At 45.0% G+C, this 22,600-nt stretch overlaps 1 protein-coding gene across 9 annotated transcripts in view; it reads left to right on the top strand.

Moving 5' to 3' along the window:
* Positions 1-22,600, top strand: part of MYBPC1 (myosin binding protein C1) — a 166,863-nt gene that overhangs the window by 25,333 nt on the left and 118,930 nt on the right. For all 9 annotated transcript variants that reach the window (XM_063927818.1, XM_063927817.1, XM_063927825.1 and 6 more), the window contains exon 2: positions 1,220-1,444. In XM_063927818.1, coding sequence (XP_063783888.1) covers positions 1,220-1,444 — 225 coding nt within the window. The remainder of the gene's footprint in view (positions 1-1,219; positions 1,445-22,600) is intronic.

Raw genomic sequence — 22,600 nt, 5'->3', positions numbered from 1 at the left:
TGTCATTTTATTGCTTTACTACATAGGACCCGGTGATGTTAGCTAAAACTGAAAAATACAGGTTGACTAATTTTGCATTATGCTACAAAAGGTTGTGTACGGGTCTTTTACAGGGGCAATTCCTTAAACCTTAATAATGGTGAGCAGCAAAGACTTACATTGGCAGTTATTAATGTAATTAGTCAATACAAAATTTTATATGTTCCACTGTTGTGGAAAGAAAACAATTACTATTTTGTGATCAAATACTGTATGTTTCACACATAAGACTTGAGTTTAACAGTTTATAGGGGGTCATTCCGAGTTGATCGCTCGCTAGCAGTTTTTAGCAGCCGCAAACGCTATGCCGCCGCCCACTGGGAGTGTATTTTAGCTTAGCAGAAGTGTGAACGTTTTTATTGTAGAGCGCCTGCAAAAATTGTTTGTGTAGTTTCAGAGTAGCTAAAAACCTACTCAGCGCTTGCGATCACTTCAGACTATTCAGTTCCAGATTTGACATCACACACCCGCCCAGCATTCGCCCAGCCGCGCCTGCATTTTCTCTGGCACGCCTGCGTTTTTCTGAACACTCCCTGAAAACGGTCAGTTGCCACCCAGAAACGCCCACTTTATGTCAATCACTCTGCGGCAACCAGTGCGACTGATTTGCATCGCTAGACCCTGTGCAAAACTACATTGTTCGTTGTGCCATATGTCATGCGTGCGCATTACGCCGCATGCGCAGAACTGCCTATTTTCAGCCTGGTCGCTGCGCTGCGAACAAATGCAGCTAGCGATCAACTCGGAATGACCACCATAGTTCATAATAATTGAGCATGGAATGATTAATGTGTTGCTGCTTCATGTATTGTTGTCTCATAGCTAAAGCGTAATGTACTGACCAACGAAGAAAGTAACCATTGTAGCTGAATGCATCCTAACAAGAGCTCTGTCATGAGTACTTATAATAAGCCACTATTTCTGTTGCAAAGGTCACAAGTTGCATGTATGCAGCCCTGTCTGAGCTACTTGGAAATTTAATCAGGGTATTTATCAGAATAGCAATAATGAAAAAGTGAATTTGGCGCTTGTCTCTGCTGCACCTGTCATACAGACTAATAAAGAAGCAGACAATCCTTCAGCCGCTTCAATCATCTAAATATAGTGCTAAAAAAGCTTGTGAAAACACACAGCTCTGTCCCTTCTGTAGGCACACAAGGTCTTTCTTTTTATATTTCAGGATCTACTATCACTGAGCAACAAAAGACTGTTCATGTAGCAGGCGGAAGTAGAACTGAAATCACAACCCAGACCGTCAAGACTGGAGTCCAAGTCACATGGCAGCAAGATGGAAAATCTGAAAAGTCAGTCACCCAAACAGAGCACACAAAGCGCACAGTAATCGTGGATAACAATGTAACCCATCAGGAGGAGTTTTCAGTTGTGAGTGGAGACCATAAAGAAGGTATGAATGCAACAATAAATATATCTGTCTTCCTTCAGATTATGGGCTAGATGCATCATCGCTTGGAAAGTGATAAAATGGAGAGTGAGAAAGCACCAGCCAATCAGCGCCTAACTACCATGTCACATGCTGTGTTTGAAAAATGTCAGTTAGGAGCTGATTGGCTGGTACTTTTTCACTCTCCATTTTATCACTTTCCAAGCGATGATGCATCTAACCCTATATGCCATGTGCTCAGGACTGGATTATAGGGGGAGAAAGGTGTTAGGGGCCCCCCCGCTGCCGCAAACAATGATCCTTGGCTGGCTCCCAGGGATAGAGGCATGCTCGGCACTGCGTCTGCGTACCTGCTACAGTAGGTGAGCACAAGGACCGGGGGAAGGGGTGGGGGATGTAATAGGGTGTGAGAATCAGAAAGTGAGATATATTTTTTTTAAAGTGGCAATCATTTACATGGCAAAATCAGGTTGATTTTGCCATGTAAATGATTGCCACTTTAAAAAAACAGGAGAATTCTCCCCAAATCTCTCACTTCCTGTTTCTCACACCCTATTACATTCCCCACAAAATGTTGCTGGAGCCGCACCTTCTGTGTATGTGCAATTCCCTCCAGTGTCTTTCTTTCTGCTCCATCCGCAGCTTCAGATGTGCCCCTGTGTTGCCCTGCACAATTGAGGATATATATAACTATAGTGACCCCAAAGTCCACTATATCGCCACTGTTTATTATCTATATAAAGATCCCAATGTCACTGCATAAACTACACTATATGTGAGTGTAAACCCGTCACACTGTAACACCCGGCAGACCCTACAAATGCTCCAGGCTGCAACTGGAGATTCAAGATGCATGTTCCTGTTTCTACCTGGTCAATAAACCTTCAGCTGGATAAGTCATCCACTGTGTGGACCAACCTCCACTTGCACACCGCTGCCACCTACCAGTGTCTGCCAATACCAGTCAGCAATGTATTACATCATGTCTGCTGCCAGTAGCCGGTTCGCGGCAGCATCATAGACATGATGTACTACACTGTGACACTGTCAGTAAGTGGTATATGGCAGTGATGTTGGCAGCAGGGGAGATGGTGTGTGGGCTATTCCTACCAGCTACAATGTCCACCGGAGGAGAACTCTAGTCTTCACTGCAGTATGCACCACCGCTGCTCCATGTGGGAAGGAAGACTGGTCCTGATTCTGATTTGTAGATTAAACTCCTTTGTGCTGCTGCTGGAGTTGAATACACTAGCAGCAGCACCACCAGGGAGTTTAGGGGGAGATGTACAGTACTAAGCATTGATAAAAGTGGAGAAGTGAGCCAGTGGAGAAGTTGCCCATGGCATTGACGTAACATTTAGAATTTGCATACTATAAAAGTATACAGAACAGATGATTGGTTGCCATGGGCAACTTCTCCACTGGCTCACTTCTCCACTTTTATCACTGCTTAGTAAATCTCCCCCTTAATCTACAAGACCAGCTAGGATAGAGCAGCTCTGTCTGCCACCTGTCCTGTACTGCACAACCAGGACTTCTCCTGCACTGCAGAGATACACTCCTGGTAGGTTCCGCTTCATGCAGTTCTCCCAATTTACCCCTTCCAATAACTGCAGTGTCCTGAGAAGCAGAGGTCAGATAGGTGCTGTACATTATACACAATGCATGATGTGAGCGGAGCATCAGTGACATGAGTTGGAGTCAACACTCTAGTTAGTGGGCCTGATTCTGATTTGGGAATAAAGTAAGAGCAAGTAATGGTGTACCTGAACAAACCATGTTGCAATGCAAGGGGTGCAAAATAAATATATATATAAATATATATATATATATATATATATATTTTATTTATTATTTATTTTTTGGCATGCAGGGTAAATACTGGCTGCTTTTGCATGTAGCCCACAATTGCTGGACAGCTTCATTTTTACACTGCAATTTAGATTTGAGCTTGGACACATCCTTCGCAAATCTAAATCTGCTCATTTTAAATCTGCCCCACCTGCAGATGCTTATCTGTATTCTGGAGTGTCGGGACCCAGTTTCGAAAATAGATTGGCGGCACTGTTGCCCCCGTTTTTTAGACGTGCAAGGCACAGGCACTGCATCATTGTTTGCAGGCTTCCTGGACCTGGCTGTCCCTATCTTGCAGCCAGTTTCAGCAAGCTTCAGCTTACTTGGACTAAGCGCGGTCTGCTTACTTTATGAGTTGTGACCGATCGTTGTGATGGTTATCCGTGGTTGTGTCCTAAGATGTAGCACTCAGATCTTGCATGTGCATGTAGAAGGAATCTATTTCCTACAGACGCCTCCTGCTGCATATGTATTGTAACTATACAGAATTGCACGGATGTAGTATGGTATGCTGGCGGCCGGGCTCCCGGCGACCAGCATACCGACAGAGTGGAGAGCGCAAATGAGCCCCTTGCGGGCTCGCTGCGCTCGCCACGCTGCGGGCACGGTGGCGCGTATTCTCCCTCCAGGGGGGTCGTGGACAAGGAAAATTTGCAGTCAGTGGAAAAGGGGTTGCAAATTGAGGTCTGGTTGAGATCTATATACAGTAACTATGAATTGCCTGTAATTGTTCTAAGTTGCTGATGCAGGGTCCAACACATGTGCAGTCTGCTAGAGGTCACAAGATCCATGCGTAGATGGAATTGTGTCAAGTCTGAATCAGGCCCTTAACTGTACATCCTGAAAACTTTGCAATTCCTATTTACTTAAAAGGACACAAACTACCATCGATATATATATATATATATATATCATTTTTATTCCTTCATCCTACTAACACACTCTACCTGCAGCAAAATAAATGTAATCAAACATTGGATCCTCAGACAGTCTGGAACATCTGTGCACAGTATGCACACTTGGTGATGAAAACCATTCAGCATACCATCAGTGTCACTGTTGTTATAACTCAATAATACACTGACAGTAGAAAGGTTTGGAAGCGCACGCTGTAAGCTTCAGTATGGATAACCAACACTGTTACTGTCAGCAGCACACTGTCATTACTTATCATAGCCTGTCATCACCACACAATTCATGATGCTTATTCCACTATAACCAGCGTGCATGGACATATTTCATAGTTATATTCAAAACACATAAATAAAAATGTCAATATTAAAAAAAGAATTTAAGCCATTTAAATATTCAACTCAAGCAACTCCATGGCCAGTATATACTAAAAATCCGAGTTTGGCCGATTTGTGTTTTTTTTTCTAAGTCCCAATCCGGGAATTTACTAAGCACCAATCTCGGCATTGTCTGGTCTATTCGTAATGGTTTGAATGACAGCCTTCCGAAATACGAATGAATAGACCATCGGTCAAACGCGGCTGTTATTTCATAGAATACGGCCATTCACTATTCATTCGTATTTGGGTGTTAGTTTCTGAGTGCTCAAGTGCGGGTCTGTTTTTTTTCGAATCATTAAAAAAAGCAGCAAAAAAATAGACCTGCTTTTTCCAGTCGAGTTTGGATAACCATGCACGGATCAGTGAGATCTGTGCATGGTTATCTATGGGAAAGGGTCTGTTTAGTGTAAAATCAGAAAAAAAAATTGCGTGGGGTCCCCCCTCCTAAGCATAACCAGCCTCGGGCTCTTTGAGCCGGTCCTGGTTGAAAAAATATGTGGAAAAAAATGACAGGGGTTCCCCCATATTTAATCAACCAGCACCGGGCTCTGCGCCTGGTCCATGTTCCAAAAATACGGGGGACAAAAAGCGTAGGGGTCCCCCGTATTTCTGAAACCAGCACCGGGCTCCACTAGCTGGGGAGATAACTTTGATATCGGTCCCTGCGGCCGTGCCATTAAAACCCCAACTAGTCACCCCTGGCCGGGGTACCCTGGAGGAGTGGAGACCCCTTCAATCAAGGGGTCCCCCCCCTCCAGCCACCCAAGGGCCAGGGGTGAAGCCCGAGGCTGTCCCCCCCATCCAAGGGCGGTGGATGGGGGGCTGATAGCCAAGTGTGAAAGTGTGAATATTGTTTTTAGTAACAGTACTACAAGTCCCAGCAAGCCTCCCCCGCAAGCACAGAGTATGTCAACAGACAGCATAACTGTGGAGGCCTAGAGCAATTCGCACCAAACTTGGGCATACTTGTCTACTTTTGAAAACTAGTTTCAGGGAGATTCCAGGTGGCAGCAGAACACGCAGCGCTTTCCGTTGGGGGGGGGGGGGGGTCATGCTCCGCCCAAAGGGTGTGTCTAGGTCCACCTATAAGGGGATTTATTGCAACTCAGGGGTGTGTCCTGATGAAAACTATAGTAGTAAAACCAGCCAAAAACAAAAATAGTAATAATATAGGTACACTAGAGTAATAATAGGTGCACTATATATTACGGTAGTGTGTACTGTACACTGGTGAGAAGAGACGGACGAACAGAAAACCTAAAGTATATACTCAGGTGTGCGATTATATATATATATATATATATATATATATGTAGCACCATAATGCATTACATTATATACACAGCCAGAGCCGTAAGTAGACATTTTGGTGCCCTGTGCCAGAAATAGAAATGGTGCCCCCCACCCAAACGTAAAATAGTAGGGGCATGGTTTCATGGAAAAGTGGTATGACCACATAATTCACATTACATACCCTGTACAGTAGTGTACATTTGTCACATTACATCACACAGCAGTACCCTTTATACACATTACGTGTGACAGCCCCTTATATACACCATACGCCAAGTAGCCTCTTACGCACATCACGCCAGGTAGCCTCTTACACACATTACCCCAGGTAGAGTCCCTTATACACACTACGCCAGGTGGAGCCTCTATACCTGAGAGAGAGAGACTGTGTGTGTGTGTGTGTGTGTGTGTGTGTGTGTATATATGTGTGTGTCACACCATGATAGACAGCAGCGCTTCAGCAAGACCCACAGCACCATGTCTCACCTGCCTCTGCGAGCAGCTCTGGGACCCGCTTCCCCATGTCCCCCCATATTACCACAGTAACACATTACATTACATTTTACACAGCCCCCCCCCCCCCCCATATTACACACAGTGGTACATTACATTACACCCCTCCATATTACACACAGTGGCACATTACACTACCCCCCCATATTACACACAGTAGCACATTACACTATACCCACCCATATTACACACAGCAGCACATTACACTACACTACCCCCCCAATAACCCCCAGCAGACACAGTACACACCTGGTTTGTTGCTCCCCGAGTCCCTCCTGTGAAGAGCAGGGAGTATGTGGTGGGGGAGGTAGCACAGGGCAGACACAAGCAGGAACAGGAAGGCTGGGCTGTATCACGCTGGCTACTGTAGTCGTGTTAGTGTGGTGGGCGGGGCCAGCCCTGGCTGCCGGGTCATGTGCTCCCCTGTACACTACAGGTGGCTGCTGTGGTCAGTCTTCACATCAGAGCTCTCAGAGGACAAAGCCTGCCTCTCCCCTGCTGGCCCCGCCCCCCGCGTTTCCGTACTTGCGCATGCGCAGTCCGAATTTACGGGGATGGAGGCTTTGAAAACGGTTGGTTCTATATCGGAGTGGGAGAAAGGACCTTGTGACGTACCTAGGGGAGGAGACACGTCACCAGGGGGAGGAGCTTCGGCCGAACAGGGTACCCGAAAAGTACGCTCGCCACGCTTCGGGCTCGGTGGCTCGCTCCACTCCGCTTCGCTCGCCACCTAATTACTAAAGGTAATAGTTGGTGGCGGGGATAGTAGAGCAACTGTCCCGCTGGCCTAGCTCCTCCCCCTTGTGTCATGGCTCCTCCCCCTGACGGAAAAGGTCCCTTAGGCCACTTGGATCTAGCCTCAACCCTTTGAAAACCGGGAGGGCTGACAAGGTATGTGGGGCAGAGGGAGGCTCATGCAAAAATCGGGAGCCTCCCGCTGAATGCGGGAGGGTAGGCAAGCCTGAACTTGGGACACATCTGACTTACAATCTGGGAATAAACTCTGTGGGGGTTACACACCCCTAGCACACCTAGGGGGGGTACATCAGCACAGAGTATTTCAGGAGACAGTATATCTCCCGCTTGCCTGGAACAATATACAACAAACTTGGGACACATCTGACTTACAATCTGGGAACAAACTCTGTGGGGGTTACACACCCCTAGCACCCCTAGATGTGGTACATCAGCACAGAGTATTTCAGGAGACAGCATAACTCCCGCTTGCCTGGAACAATTTACAACAAACTTGGTACACATATGACTTACAAGCTGGGAACAAACACTGTGGGGGTAAAACATCCCTAGTACCCCTAGGGGTGAGGCAGCAGCACAGAGGTTTTCAGCAGACAGCATAACTCTGGAATGCCGGGAGCAATTTACACCAAACTTGGTACACATATGACTTACACTCTGGGAACAAACACTGTGGGGGTAACACACCACTAGCACCCCTAGGGGTGGGCCAGCAGCACAGACTATATCAGGACATGCATGATATGTCAGTGATGACAGGGCTGTATGTGACAGGGCCAGTGACATGATGTGAGGAGAAGAATGCAGGTAGCACAAACCCACACACTGAGAGTTATATAGTGGAAGTAGCACGGTCCCCCAGCAGCACAGAGTATATCAGGAGATACATAATGTGCTGCGCTATATATAAAACTGTAACAAAAAATCAGTAATTTCACAGGGGCACTGACATGATGTGAGGAGGGGAATGGAGGCAGCAGGAAGCCACAAACTGAGAGTTGTATAGTGGGAAGAGCAGGGTCCCTTGGGGGACCAAAAAGTGGTCCGGCCACTACACAAGTGCATCAGGGAAGCAAGATATGCCTATATACTAGATCTCCAATCAAAGTAAATTAACAAACTATTCTAATTCTAATTTACCATCCTCATCCAGTAGCAAAACACAGTTATTCAGCTACCTACAATGTTATTTATACTGTGTGTTTAATATTTACATTTATTTTTGTAAACAGACATTCTTAAGGTCCGTACACATTAGGCGATGTCACTCTATGAGCGATGTCGTCTAATGTTTCCCCTCCCGGGCCGAACGGTCGGCGGCCGACTGTACACACTGAGCGATATGACCGCTCATATCGCTTAGTGACGTCATGCCTCCGCCAGCCGTGCATGCAGGTCCTAGACGACAGTCCAGATCCTGCATGCATGCACTGCCGACAGTGACGATCGTTGCCGACCCGCGGGGCTGCGCATCGGTCGTCGCATGGCGGCATACACACTTGCCGATAAAATGAGCAACGTCGCTCAGGGAGGGGGAAAATGAGCGACGTCGCTCATTTTATCGGCAAGTGTGTATGGGCCTTTAAAATCCCGGGCAACGCCGGGTACTCCAGCTAGTACAGTATATATCTCTAATGGTTAGCCAAACCTCTGTGGTGGCTGGCCACACCCCTAAGCATAGGCCCTTACAACTGCATTTCACTGGTGGGCCTTTATGTACCAGTTTGACACTGGCTCCAATGTTAAACTGAAACATATTTAAGATGGTTCACTTACATGTGAACTGAATAAATAATTCTCTAACATCATCCAAGCCAGACTATCCATTATACAACCTAGCAGAGCTGAAACAGGGCTTTACTGCACTTTGTGCTGGTCAGGTCCCCTGAGCGTATGATGTCATTATGCCATGTGGAGGGGGCAGGGCCGCCAGCACAGGGAATTACAGCACTGGCTGGAGCATCCTCAGGATACTCCGGGGGGCTGTATGACCTGAGTGTGCACATCTGGCATATCCAAAGAACACTGGCTGGCTCTACAGCATCGATCCTAGCTGTAGGTTGCCATTCCAGGCAACCTGCTAGCCAGATGCAGGAGCCATGGGTGAGTGTTGGTACCACCTGCAGGACTCTACGTGGTGGCAGCATTTACACAACCCTAGTTAAGGCCCTGCAAGCTATTCTCCTGTATTGGTCCAGTGGGCATTGAGGTGCCCAGATTACTCAAATCCATTTCTGTGTGGATTTTATGACAAATGGAGGTAACGGGGGTCTTAAAACTAGAACAATGGCATCTTAATTTAGCTTTGAACATGGTCCAAATGTGTTTTTTTTCCTCATATTTGAATTGATCAAAAATGTTAGAGATTTCTGTAACTTGTTTTAGAAACCATGTGCGATTAATGCTAACATCTCTCGGGTGAGAGTCACTTTGCAAAATGAATTTTCCCTCACAGCTTAGAGGTCATCAGGAAAATCAGAAATGTATGGCTTCTGTAATATATGTCATACATCGTGGTAACATAGAATTTAGGGGGTAATTCCAAGTTCATCGCAGCAGGAAATTTTTTAGCAGTTGGGCAAAACCATGTGCACTGCAGGAGGGGCAGATATAACATTTGCAGAGAGAGTTAGATTTGGGTGTGGTGAGTTCAATCTGCAATCTAAATTGCAGTGTAAAAATAAAGCAGCCAGTATTTACCCTGCACAGAAACAAAATAACCCACCCAAATCTAACTCTCTCTGCAAATGTTATATCTGCCTCCCCTGCAGTGCACATGGTTTTGCCCAACTGCTAAAAAATTTCCTGCTGCGATCAACTTGGAATTACCCCCCTTAATCTTCCCTTTGGTGTCAGTATGTTGCTGTCATTCACCACATAGGCTTATGGCTGAGCCTGTGACTCATGTACTGATATAAAGACCTTAGTTGTTACTAGTACAGTACACACTGTACTGTAAATGCATTCATCTTTCACATAGAAAAACCTTGGTTACTCCTCCAAGAGATCAAATATTAAAAATGACCCTGTTTGCACTTTACGGCTGCAAGTGTGGTGGTACAGCGTACCGGTTGATAATGTTGATTATCTTACAGGAATGAAAGCTGTACCTTACACACACTTAGAATACACTTTACCATGGAGCCGCTGCGGCCGCTAACCTTAGTACACACGCTACGTACTTTATACACTGTTTGCATACGGAGTCCCGTATCACTGTACGGACTTTGCGTACAAACGCCGCGCTGGGGGTACAAAGTACACACAGCGCGCGCACACCCAGAGATACACTTTAACCCTTTACAGTAATGCAATGCAATGATAAAACACTTTAAACCTTAGCAGTAATGTAATGCAATGATAAAACACTTTAAACCTTAGCAGGGCAATGAGGACACGACACCAATTGTGATTTTACCGCTGGGTTCCGACACCACAGTGGATTATTGCTGAAAGGGGGTTTACAATACAAATAATACACTACAATATAACAGAGTAAATGGCTACAGTCAATGTACATACGTGAGTATATTCGCGTGCGCTTCCCGGTCCGGTCCTCCGTCATCTAATAGATAACGTTGTGAGTCTTGTGACAGGCCAGGCTGCAGCAGGCTTTATTTATACAATTCTTCCAAAAGCAATACAATGGATACTGTAATCCCTTTGTCCATTGGACACAGGAATGCACTTTTACAGTACAGGAGAGGTCATAGGTCGATTTGAAAAGGTAGGCGATGTCTTTCCCAACTGCTCTTGTGGGGGGTCTCCTCTCGATTCCCGCCGCATACATAATATAAAGTAAATACAGTTTATATCTATATTCTGCTTCTGCACATAACTATCCGCAGGAACATGCGATCTTCCGCAGACCAACACCGGAATGTTACCCTTAAAATACCCTACAGCTGGATACCAAACACCACCTTATAACCTTAGTCTGTCCCCTCTTATCCTGTAAAGGTGAATCCCTTTGTTCTGGAATCATTTAAACTGTTGTTACTTTCTGGTGTGGTGCAGGGGGACTATGTGTACATTGTGCACTATTTGGATTAAATATGTAATGTGTTTTGATAGCTCTCCATGCGTTCACAAACTCTACCATAAATACCCATACCACGCGCTGATGCGCACGACTGCGGGAGCGACCATATGCAAATTGCAAATATGTGCACGCACAGCAGAACAAGTACAGGCGCGGAGGCCATCTGAGTGTTGTTTGTACGTGATGTGTGTACTGCAATATTTTTCGACTTTGACAGTCCACCCTTTGGAAGTCACCAATAACTGCCACTATCTAATCACTAAACAGAAAAATATCTACACAATATCTACAGAAGATTTGGATGGTCGGGGTGAGAGTGGTAGGTAGGAAATGTATGACCTAGTGGGATAGTAAAAAGCATGTATGTATGAATCCATGTCTGAGGGGCATGTATCATCGTGCCGTGTATGTTCTAAATAAGCTTCGAGGTATTGCGAAGTATACATTAAATCCTTCCTATCCCGTATTAAGGGTCTGTAAGTGGGCCGACAAACACTACCGAGCTCTTTTCGGCTTCTTGTTCCAACAAATGGGGTGCACATTTAGTTGATGATACATGGAGGGGGAACATATGTGAGTGCTAGTATGTGTGGATATCACCTGTCGACTATGTGTGTCATTAACTGAAGTTTTTAGAGATGAAAATAAGACACATATCTAAAATACATTCACATAAACATTTACATAAACATTCTTGGGTAGGGCTGATGTCTTTTTCCGGATGGGTGTATCTGGGCAGAGGGGGAGACAAAAGAAAAACGGGTGAAAGAAACAGGCCATGGAATTCTATTGCAATCCTTATCATAACACTGTCTCTATGGATGGGTCGTAAATTAAATCTGCTGCTATAACAATGCCCTTGCTCCTTAGACTCATCAAATTTGTGCCATGCTTGCGCCGCGTCAGAATTCGAACACACCTAAATATCAAGCCAATAATTATGACGACTCCCAGGATACAAAGGAGAAACTTCCCTACACTCATAATAAAATTTTGAGCCCACTCTCCTAATCCTGAGAACCAATTTCGTGGGTTCAACCATGAGACCCAGCCGGTCAGCTCATTACCCACAGCCGTCAGGGTAAGGTTGTGTCTCCTCCGGAACTCCCACTTCAACTGCAAGATATCGTCCATCTTTTGATCGATGATCTCCGTGGGGTCGTCAGTGCTGTTTGTGATATATGTACAGCACTTCACACCATATTGAGTTGCCAGAGTAACACAGTACCCACCCGTCACTGCTGTGATATAATTTAGGACCATCCTGTGCTGAATCAGTTCCTTCTTGTAAGCTTGTAACTCCCTTCCCGTATACCTGAAGGTGTCGTCATACATCTCAGTGATATTATCTATCAAGTTCGCTAGCGCATGGATATACCTATAATTTATAATTCCTCTGGCAGTACGGGTGATGTCTAATGCGAGAAGGAATTGAATCCCGGTGGATTCGTGGATCAAATCAGAGGCTGCGTGCTCTGTCCTATCTATGAGGTGTCTCTTGACGATGTGTTCATAGTGAGTATGAGTATAAGGAGCCTGAGCACTGCGGTGAACATCTTTCATCTTATCATGGGTTATGGTCATGACCTCTGGCAGTATTCTTCCAATATAACACAATCCCTCTGAACTTGGGGCAAACCACTTGTACGCCTTCCTCCCACATTTGAAATAGGCATCATCGGGGAGAACATAGGGGACAGAATACGACATCACCATATTACAAACTTTCCACGTGAAAAACCCAATCCCTAGTTCTCCCATCTGCTCAGTGCAAGTATCGGGCTGGATGATATGTGCACAGTACCCTGGTGATACTTTTCCAACCCACATGGTCTTGCTTCCTCGAGTATACCTATACCGGAAATACCTTCCACTGTTGGCTATTTGGCGTACAAGTTCAGGGTCTATGGGTATCCTATCAGCTCTGTGTGAAAAGGTCATTGTCTGGTTATTCCATGTCACTTCCCAATTTCCCGGTTTTCGATAATTGGAAATATTGAAACATAATAAGGATCTATCTACATGATACTGGTGGAGCTTCAAACTAGGGGGCCTAGAAATATTGAATATCTTGTCCACCGGTCTCCCACCCCGTAATTCGAGTACCTCATCTATTGCTAAAGGGTATGGTACTAATCCTGACTTGCTCTGACCTTGAGGTACCTGTGAGCACACCCAGCATTCTGTTTGGTTTAAGAACTTACCCACTAGTGAGTGGTAATCACTCAACGGATGACGGTCCATGTCGATATTAAGGCTGGACTGACATCTCTGGATGCACCCATCCTCGACTATGTTCTCACAATTCCTACAAATGCAATTTTCCTCAGACAATAACCCTTCACAGTGCCTCCGAGCTCCTTGACTACCAGAGCGCTTTCTGATACTCGCCTTTGCTCGAGTAATGTGTTGCTCTTGAGATTCTACAAATCCATCCTCGCCATCAGAACCCATTCCAGATCCTTGCTCGACCTCTCTGGGACCCTCACCGAAACAGACTGTCCTGGTCAACAACAGGATTAACAGGAAAACCCGAAACACAGTCTCTTGGGGTAGATCCATCTTGTTAAGGGAAGAGAAGGGAGACAAGAAGGGGGGGAAAAGAGAAGAAGAGAAGGAGGGTAGTGGGAGATGGAAAAAGAAAAACTGGTGTGACAACCGCCTCTTGGTCTTGTTGTTCTCCGCGCTCAGGTGCCGTCTCAACAGTCCTGCCTCTCAGCTTTCCCGGAACAGACACTCCAGTGATACGATGTTCTCTACTCTCTGCTCTTTGTCACGAGATCTGTAGGGAACATAAATCTTGCATTTCAATGTGTTTAACTGTTGTGTATTATCAGTTGTGTGTAGTAAACCATCTGTGGAAAGTGAAAAGAGAGGGGAAATAATAAAAAGAAAATTTGTCAGATTTGCGTTCACGATCAGGCTGTCACACCATCATGTATATCGGTATCTATGCACAGTCTCACTTCACCAGTATTCCCATTCTCCACCCTTTGTGCATGACCAGGCACACTGATACTGGTGTCCCTATGCTGGTGAGATATACTGGGTTTGGGCAGGACTCTGAAAAGACCGAGTTGGCATGTGACGCTTGAACTGTAATCCTGTCGGTGAACGTAAGAGATGAAGAGGAAACTTTGAAGACAAATCACAGAGTTTAGTAACAGATAAGTTTGTAGTGGCAAAGAAGATTTTACAAAGTTTGACATCTGGATTGGGCACTACGGGGAATGATTCCCTAATCGGTCTGTTCCCCTAAAAAAAATTCTATGTGTGTTATATCTCTACAGGGACTATCCCAGCCATCAATCCAGTGTCTTGTCCATTCTAAGTTCATAGGGAACCCGGTATCTTTGAGATAATTTCCTCTACCTGTGATGGACATGCATCTAGAACAGTGAAATGCAACATTAGTCTTCGTGGGTATCTAACATATTTTGTGCTTCCTGGGTGGGAGCACTCTATATGTATACCATCTCTAACAAAACTCCTGTTAAGTTACTTAGAGGTCACTTCTGCTAGAGAGAGAAGCAGAAGTTTAGAGGCCTCCTCCTAACCCCAGCAAGTTCTGTCAAAAGGGTAAAGTTGCATTTATTCTGTTCTTCCCAGTAACCGAATCTGTGTTCTCTATATGGCTCGTGATTCCTTACTATATGTCCCTTGATCCCGTCTATGTGTTTAATAACGTGGCTTGTTTTCTCTGTCTAGGGGTCTATATTGGCTATGTGTTCTACTATACCTACAATCTCTGGCAAAATGCCCTTCCTTCCTACAAGTGTAGCATATCCTAGGTCCTTTCTTACTATCCGCTTTTTGGGGTTTAGGTTGATGAGACTTTGGTGTAAGGGCCTGTATACTTTCAATCCTCAGCCTCTCCTCCTGTTGTTTTCTACGCCTAACAATATTTTGGTGATGTTTAATTGCGCACTCTCTAAGACAAGCTACTGTGACCCATTTCCAATTAGTCAAAGATGTTTCTACCCTGTCCCTTACTGTCTTATTGAGTCCGTCCATTAGCACAGAGACAGCCACTTCCCTATAATTCGCATCGTTCCCTGTATCTGATACCCCCATGTATCTATCCATTATTTGCAGGGCCCGATGGAAATATTCAGATGTCATTTCATTTTCCCTCTGTTTTATGGAGAAAATTCTTCTCCACTCAATGGGGAAACACAACTCTAGTTGCCTATCAATTCGTTCTATATTTTCCTGGTTGTTTCTGTCAGTCATAAGACTATCCGACTCTAATCTACAATCAGTGATACATTTTTGGGTGTCAATATTAGGGGGTAGGCACTAGGCACGCTTTCAAAAATATCCGCCAATGTTTGTTTGTCGGTTCATACGCATTACCCAGATCTCTGATAAATTTCTGACATCTGGCTAAATGCTTCAGAGGGTCGGGGAATTCTGAAATGATTGATCGCAGCTCATCTCTGGGCCATGGGCAATATATTGCATTATTCCTGGTGAGGATTACTCCCTGACTATCGGTTCCCCCATTGGGAGTTACTATTTCCAAGACAGGGTGTAATCCTACCGTTCCGTTCCTAATCTGTTTACTGTGAGGTGTTGTTGTCTCTGTGCAATGAACTGTCTCACACTTACCGGTAGCTGTGACCTCACCAGTTCTTTCATTGGGGAATACTGTTACTGCTCTACCTGGTTGGACAGGCACCACCTGAGTTTCCTGCAAAGTGACTGCTTGGAGGAGAGCTGGAATTTGGCTGGATCCTTCATCTTCTTGTGACCTATAACCTTGAAAAGACTTCAAAACAGGATACATCTTACAAAAATTAGGGTTAATACATTGTTTTTGCATACTACTATCATTTACGGATATACCATTGACTGTAGCCATCTCTTCCCCTTCGACCTGTGTCGACAATGGTGTGTTTGTGTTCCCATTCCCGCTAGGTTTTGAACCTGTTTTGCGAATTTGTTCTCTTTGCATATCCCCCTCCTGTTGCCATAATTTTAAACAATCATTATGTCTAATCCTTTGTTTTCTGGATTTAAGAAGACATATTCTACTGCTTACATTCTGCAGTACCTCTGGTTCAAAGCTGCCCACCCTAGGGAATGCTTCCCTATCATTGTTAGTCATACATATCCACTCATTGCATAAAACTTCTGTGTGTGAACCATATTTTTCACACATGATAAACCTTGCTGAGCCTTTTGGCCACAATTCTGCCTGAACCCTGTCTAAACGTCTCTTACTTGAGCAACTGGCTATCCATATTTGTGGGTCTCTTCTAATATCTTTAAAAAATTCCCACAAACACCAAAATACTCAATATAAGTAGACGGTGGAAGTATACCTGAGCGCCTTCCACTCGCTCGCGTCCACACTGGCCAGTACTACCATACACTGTTGATAGCGAAGGCAATGTACCCAACTTAGGGCTCCTATCAGACCTTACAACACCGTAATTTATTTCGGTGGAAGTTCTGTTTGGAATATTTTCCTGAGAGAGGCAGTGAAAATTTCCTTTTCGGTATCTTTCAACTGGAATTGTTTGTAGGGTGAAAAACAGAGAAATTAAATAACTATCTTTCACCCTTTCCAGTGAAGCCCACCAGGGAGATTTCCTGAAGTTATCAAAGAAAAACCCCTTTGTCTATACAATCACGTCTGCGTATGCTCTTCCACAGTGCATATGACACATTAATATCATGTTGCTCTGTGCAGAACAAACGGACATGTGATGCAATAGCACAGCCTATAGATACTAGCTATCTATATGCCCTACGATTGCTGTAGACCACCTAGCAGACCACCTAGCGTTGTATGGGATACCACTCAGTCCACCAAGACCACCTAGTTATTAACGCAGGGTTGCGAACCTTACGCCACCGGGCCTCTACTAACCCAGTGTGTCCACCTAGACCACCTAGTTTCGACCACCTAGACCACCTAGTTATTGGGTTCAGTATCCACTCAGTCCTGCATTCGCTCACTCAAATACACTTTATTTTTTCTTTTCTGTACAGAAAATTAGGATTCATTCAAGTTGGCAGCTTTACCCCCAGAGGCAATTTAAAAAAATTATTTATACTAAATTTTGTTTTTATACTAAATTTCTTTAGTAACCGGGTAGTTTGGTGCTATTGTAGCGTGGCTACTGTCCCACCTTTAAACTAAACGAACTATTGTGTAATTTGTACTTAGCGAGCGTACTTCTTATGCAATTTGCATAAACACGTGATCGTGCATGTCTCTTACGCTGCGTACACAGTCTTGTACTTTGTCCGAGACACGTGTACAAATATCGTACGTCCGCAATAGCACAAATCACACAATTCTATCAAAGTGAGCAATATTAACTATAATCGCTCACTTAACACAACACACAGTTTCTTCTGTATAAACCTTTACAACTAGGCCAGGCTGCGTGTGTGTCTTACACTTACTTCCTTAAATATTTATTTTATTTTTAACTATATAGCACCAAATATCTCCGGTTTTCACATAGTTCTAAATGAATCTAGCAATAATCAATAATTCAAATGGTATGATTCAGATTGGATAGCTATCTTGCAGAACATACACTGATATAAATATACACATTATTATGATAATATTATATATGTACCATTCACTGGTCTCCTATGAGACTCATTAACCCATTCAGTGCTTCTAATTTGCATATCAAAGCTATGTGCTTTTGTCTGCCTGTTAAGTGGGTTTTTTTTTCACTGCTAAGAAAAAGCAGTTACACAGGTTAATTTGCATTTCAATGGCTATCCTAAACTAGCAAGCAGAGTTAACTGAAGCCTAGAGGTAGAAGGAAAAAAGAAAAGAAAAAAAAACCTTTGTTTTTATCTGTGTGTAGTTCTTACATCAAGTATTCATCTCACTATTAACTTTCACTAGGCCCCATTGAAACTATTTGTAATTGACTGTGGCATGGGTTGAATAAATGCATTGGTAACTCATAAATCGTGTTTCATGTGACCAAGGAAAGCTGATTATTCTGTGCAGTGAAAATCAGCTATTTAGAAAAATGACCTTCCCAAAATGGCCGCTGCTCCTCCCCCTTCCACATCCATGAGTTACACAAAATGGTGGACAGGCCATGTGGTTAGTCCAAAATGGAGGACAGACCATGTGGCTTCCTTTGTCACAAAGAAATCAAACATTATACAAGCACCTGAAGTTATTTTAGGCCTGAGTTAAAAAAAACTATACCAAGGCTATGCAGCAATATTTTTTTTAAACCTACTTAACAGATAAACAATCCAATCTGAATCAAACACAATGGGGTCGATTCTATTCGGCAACTTAAGAATAGCGCCGGGAATTAGCTCCCGACGCTATTCAATTCAGCTCCAGTTAAGTCAGCGATGTCCCGTTCTCGCCGACTTAACAGGTAGTTTTGTCGGGAGAACGGGCATTCTCCGACTTAACTACCGGCGGCGATGCTGATTCCTGACAGAATCGGCCTCGCGCCGGCCACGAGGCAGCAATTTTGTCGGGTTTCTTCTCTCATCCCCCGGGGATGAGAGAAGAATTCCCGACAATTGCGGGTCACTAGCAGCTGAATTGAATAGCGTCGGGAGCTAATTCCCGGCGCTATTCTTAAGTTGCCGAATAGAATCGACCCCAATATGACTTATTTGAACTTTGTTTTGCAACAATGTGAGAGGGTATGCAAAGAGTATGGGTGCTGTGTACGGTTTTGGCGCCAAAAAAACTTTCACAGATTTTAAATAGCTTTTTTCCTGTTTACCTTACGAGTTCTACCAGCATCTCTACAAACCATACAGAGCAGACACCATCTAATCAGCAATTAAGTAGGGTTTTCAGTGCATCCACCCTTATGCTGATAGATAAAGTCTGCTGTGACCATGTTAGGCAGTAAGAATGTGGCAGACCGGAGAGCCCCCAATTGATAATGTTGATTATCTTACAGGAATGAAAGTTGTACCTTACACACACTTAGAATACACTTTACCATGGAGCCGCTGCGGCCGCTAACCTTAGTACACACGCTACGTACTTTATACACTGTTTGCGTACGGAGTCCCGTATCACTGTACAGACTTTGCGTACAAACGCCGCGCTGGGGGTACAAAGTACACACAGCGCGCGCACACCCAGAGATACACTTTAACCCTTTACAGTAATGCAATGCAATGATAAAACACTTTAAACCTTAGCAGTAATGTAATGCAATGATAAAACACTTTAAACCTTAGCAGGGCAATGAGGACACGACACCAATTGTGATTTTACCGCTGGGTTCCGACACCACAGTGGATTATTGCTGAAAGGGGGTTTACAATACAAATAATACACTACAATATAACAGAGTAAATGGCTACAGTCAATGTACATGGGATCCGGTCTGAAGATCGACAGTGTCTAGGTCGACAATGTTTAGGTCGACCACTATAGGTCGACAGTCACTAGGTCGACATGGATGGAAGCTCGACAGGGTTTCTAGGTCGACATGTGCTAGGTCGACAGGTCTAAAGGTCAACATGAGTTTTTCACATATATTTTTTTGGGGGGGATTTTTTCATACTTAACGATCCACGTGGACTACGATTGGAACGGTAAAGTGTGCCGAGCGAAGCGGTAGCGGAGCGAAGGCACCATGCCCGAAGCATGGCGAGCGAACGCGGTGCACTAATTTGGGATCCCGGTCACTCTACGAAGAAAACGACACACAAAAAAATCCTCATGTCGACCTTTAGACCTGTCGACCTAGCACATGTCGACCTAGAAACCCTGTCGACCTTCCATCCATGTCGAACTAGTGACTGTCGACCTATAGTGGTCGACCTAAACATTGTCGACCTAGACACTGTCGATAAAACGAACCACACCCAATGTACATACGTGAGTATATTCGCGTGCGCTTCCCGGTCCGGTCCTCCGTCATCTAATAGATAACGTGGTGAGTATTGTGACAGGCCAGGCTGCAGCAGGCTTTATTTATACAATTCTTCCAAAAGCAATACAATGGATACTGTAATCCCTTTGTCCATTGGACACAGGAATGCACTTTTACAGTACAGGAGAGGTCATAGATCGATTTGAAAAGGTAGGCGATGTCTTTCCCAACTGCTCTTGTGGGTGGTCTCCTCTGGATTCCCGCCGCATACATAATATACAGTCAATACAATTTATATCTATATTCTGCTTCTGCACATAACTATCTGCAGGAACATGCGATCTTCCGCAGACCAACACCGGAATGTTACCCTTAAAATACCCTACAGCTGGATACCAAACACCACCTTATAACCTTAGTCTGTCCCCTCTTATCCTGTAAAGGTGAATCCCTTTGTTCTGGAATCATTTAAACTGTTGTTACTTTCTGGTGTGGTGCAGGGGGACTACGTGTACATTGTGCACTATTTGGATTAAATATGTAATGTGTTTTGATAGCTCTCCATGCATTCACAAACTCTACCGTAAATACCCATACCACGCGCTGATGCGCACGACCGCGGGAGCGACCATACGCAAATTGCGAATATGTGCACGCATAGCAGAACAAGTACACGCGCGGAGGCCATCTGTGTGTTGTTTGTACGTGATGTGTGTACTGCAATATTTTTCGACTTTGACACGGTAATAAATTCCTAGCCGGAACACCGTACCGCCGGGCCACCACCTTGCAGACACCGGGTGTTGGAGAGAGGAGAGCGCAGCATGCACTTCTACTCTCCTGCACGGTGCACCTCTTCTGCCTGCCAGAGTCCCGAGTCCGACGGTGGCGGCGTGCACTGAAACACCAGTTCGTGATACAATCAGAGCTCGCGGACCGGCAGCCAATCAGGAGCCGCCGGACCGCAGGCCCTGATTGTCTAGCGGACTGGCACCAATTCTAATTTACAGGATGATGCCACAGGAGTACACAGAGACCGGACTGAGGGCAGGAGGAGCGCGTGCTGTGCTCTCCTATCCCCAACAGCAGGCCAGCAGCAGAAGACCGTGCCAGCCCCAGGCAGCAGCAACAACAACAACGGTGAGTTGCACTGCTGGGGCATATCTGGCACTCTGGGGGCATGTGTATCTGGCACTGTGGGGTCATATCTGGCACTGTGGGGGCATATCTGGTGCTGAAGGGGTATATCTTGCACTGTGGAAGCATATCTGGCACTGTGGGGGCATATCTGGCACTGAATGGGCATATCTGGTACTGAAGGGGCATATCTGGCACTCTGGGGGCATGTGTATCTAGCAGAGTGGGGGCATATCTGGCACTGTGGGGGCATATCTGGCACTGTAGGGGCATGTGTATCTGGCACTGTGGGGGCATGTGTATCTGGCACTGTGGGGGCATATCTGGCACTGAAGGGGCATATCTGGGACTGAGGGCATATCTGGCCCCCCATATGTGTATCACGCCCCCATTTTCATTGGCCTCGCCCCATGTAGCATTTGGCCACACCCATTTTTTGGCCGCACGCGCACACAGTACCTATAAGACATTTTTTTAACTTGCACCACTGCGCAAACCCTTCTGATCCGCCCAAAGCAACAAAATACCAGCAGCTGTGATATGTTACAGCTATTTCTGTTTTTGACTGAGCATTCAAACGTGGGTACTGACATCTATCATTTTTATGCTCAGAAACGTGCTGGTTACAGTATGCAGAAGAGGACTTGATATATAACAGTTTAATGTATACTGTGTTAAATGTATAGTATTATGGGGGTCATTCCGAGTTGTTCGCTCGCAAGCTGCTTTTAGCAGCTTTGCACACGCTAAGCCGCCGCCTACTGGGAGTGAATCTTAGCTTATCAAAATTGCGAACGAAAGATTAGCAGAATTGCGAATAGACACTTCTTAGCAGTTTCTGAGTAGCTCCAGACTTACTCGGCATCTGCGATCAGTTCAGTCAGTTTCGTTCCTGGTTTGACGTCACAAACACACCCAGCGTTCGCCCAGACACTCCTCCGTTTCTCCAGCCACTCCCGCGTTTTTCCCAGAAACGGTAGCGTTTTTTCGCACACACCCATAAAACGGCCAGTTTCCGCCCAGAAACACCCACTTCCTGTCAATCACATTACGATCACCAGAACAAAGAAAAAACCTCGTAATGCCATGAGTAAAATACCTAACTGCATAGCAAATTTACTTGGCGCAGTCGCACTGCGGACATTGCGCATGCACATTAGCGACTAATCGCTCCGTTGCGAGAAAAAAATAACGAGCGAACAACTCGGAATGACCCCCTATGTACGAATAAAAAACATGAAACTGGCCATTACATCCTTCATATCCCAGCACTTCTATTGCAGATACAGTGGCATAGTGGGCGAATGCGCGAGCCCTTTTAGAAAAACTCTTACTAACTCCATCTGAAATCTGGAACAACCAGGACATTTTTCCATAAACCTTAAAAAAAAAAAGATTTCTTTATAACATATATTCTTAGATC

This window comes from Pseudophryne corroboree, chromosome 6 (genome assembly GCF_028390025.1).
Source record: "Pseudophryne corroboree isolate aPseCor3 chromosome 6, aPseCor3.hap2, whole genome shotgun sequence".
In the NCBI taxonomy this organism is placed as follows: Eukaryota; Metazoa; Chordata; class Amphibia; order Anura; family Myobatrachidae; genus Pseudophryne; species Pseudophryne corroboree.
The sequence above is the reverse complement of the archived record's forward strand: the minus strand, read 5'-3'. Positions and strand labels throughout refer to the sequence as shown.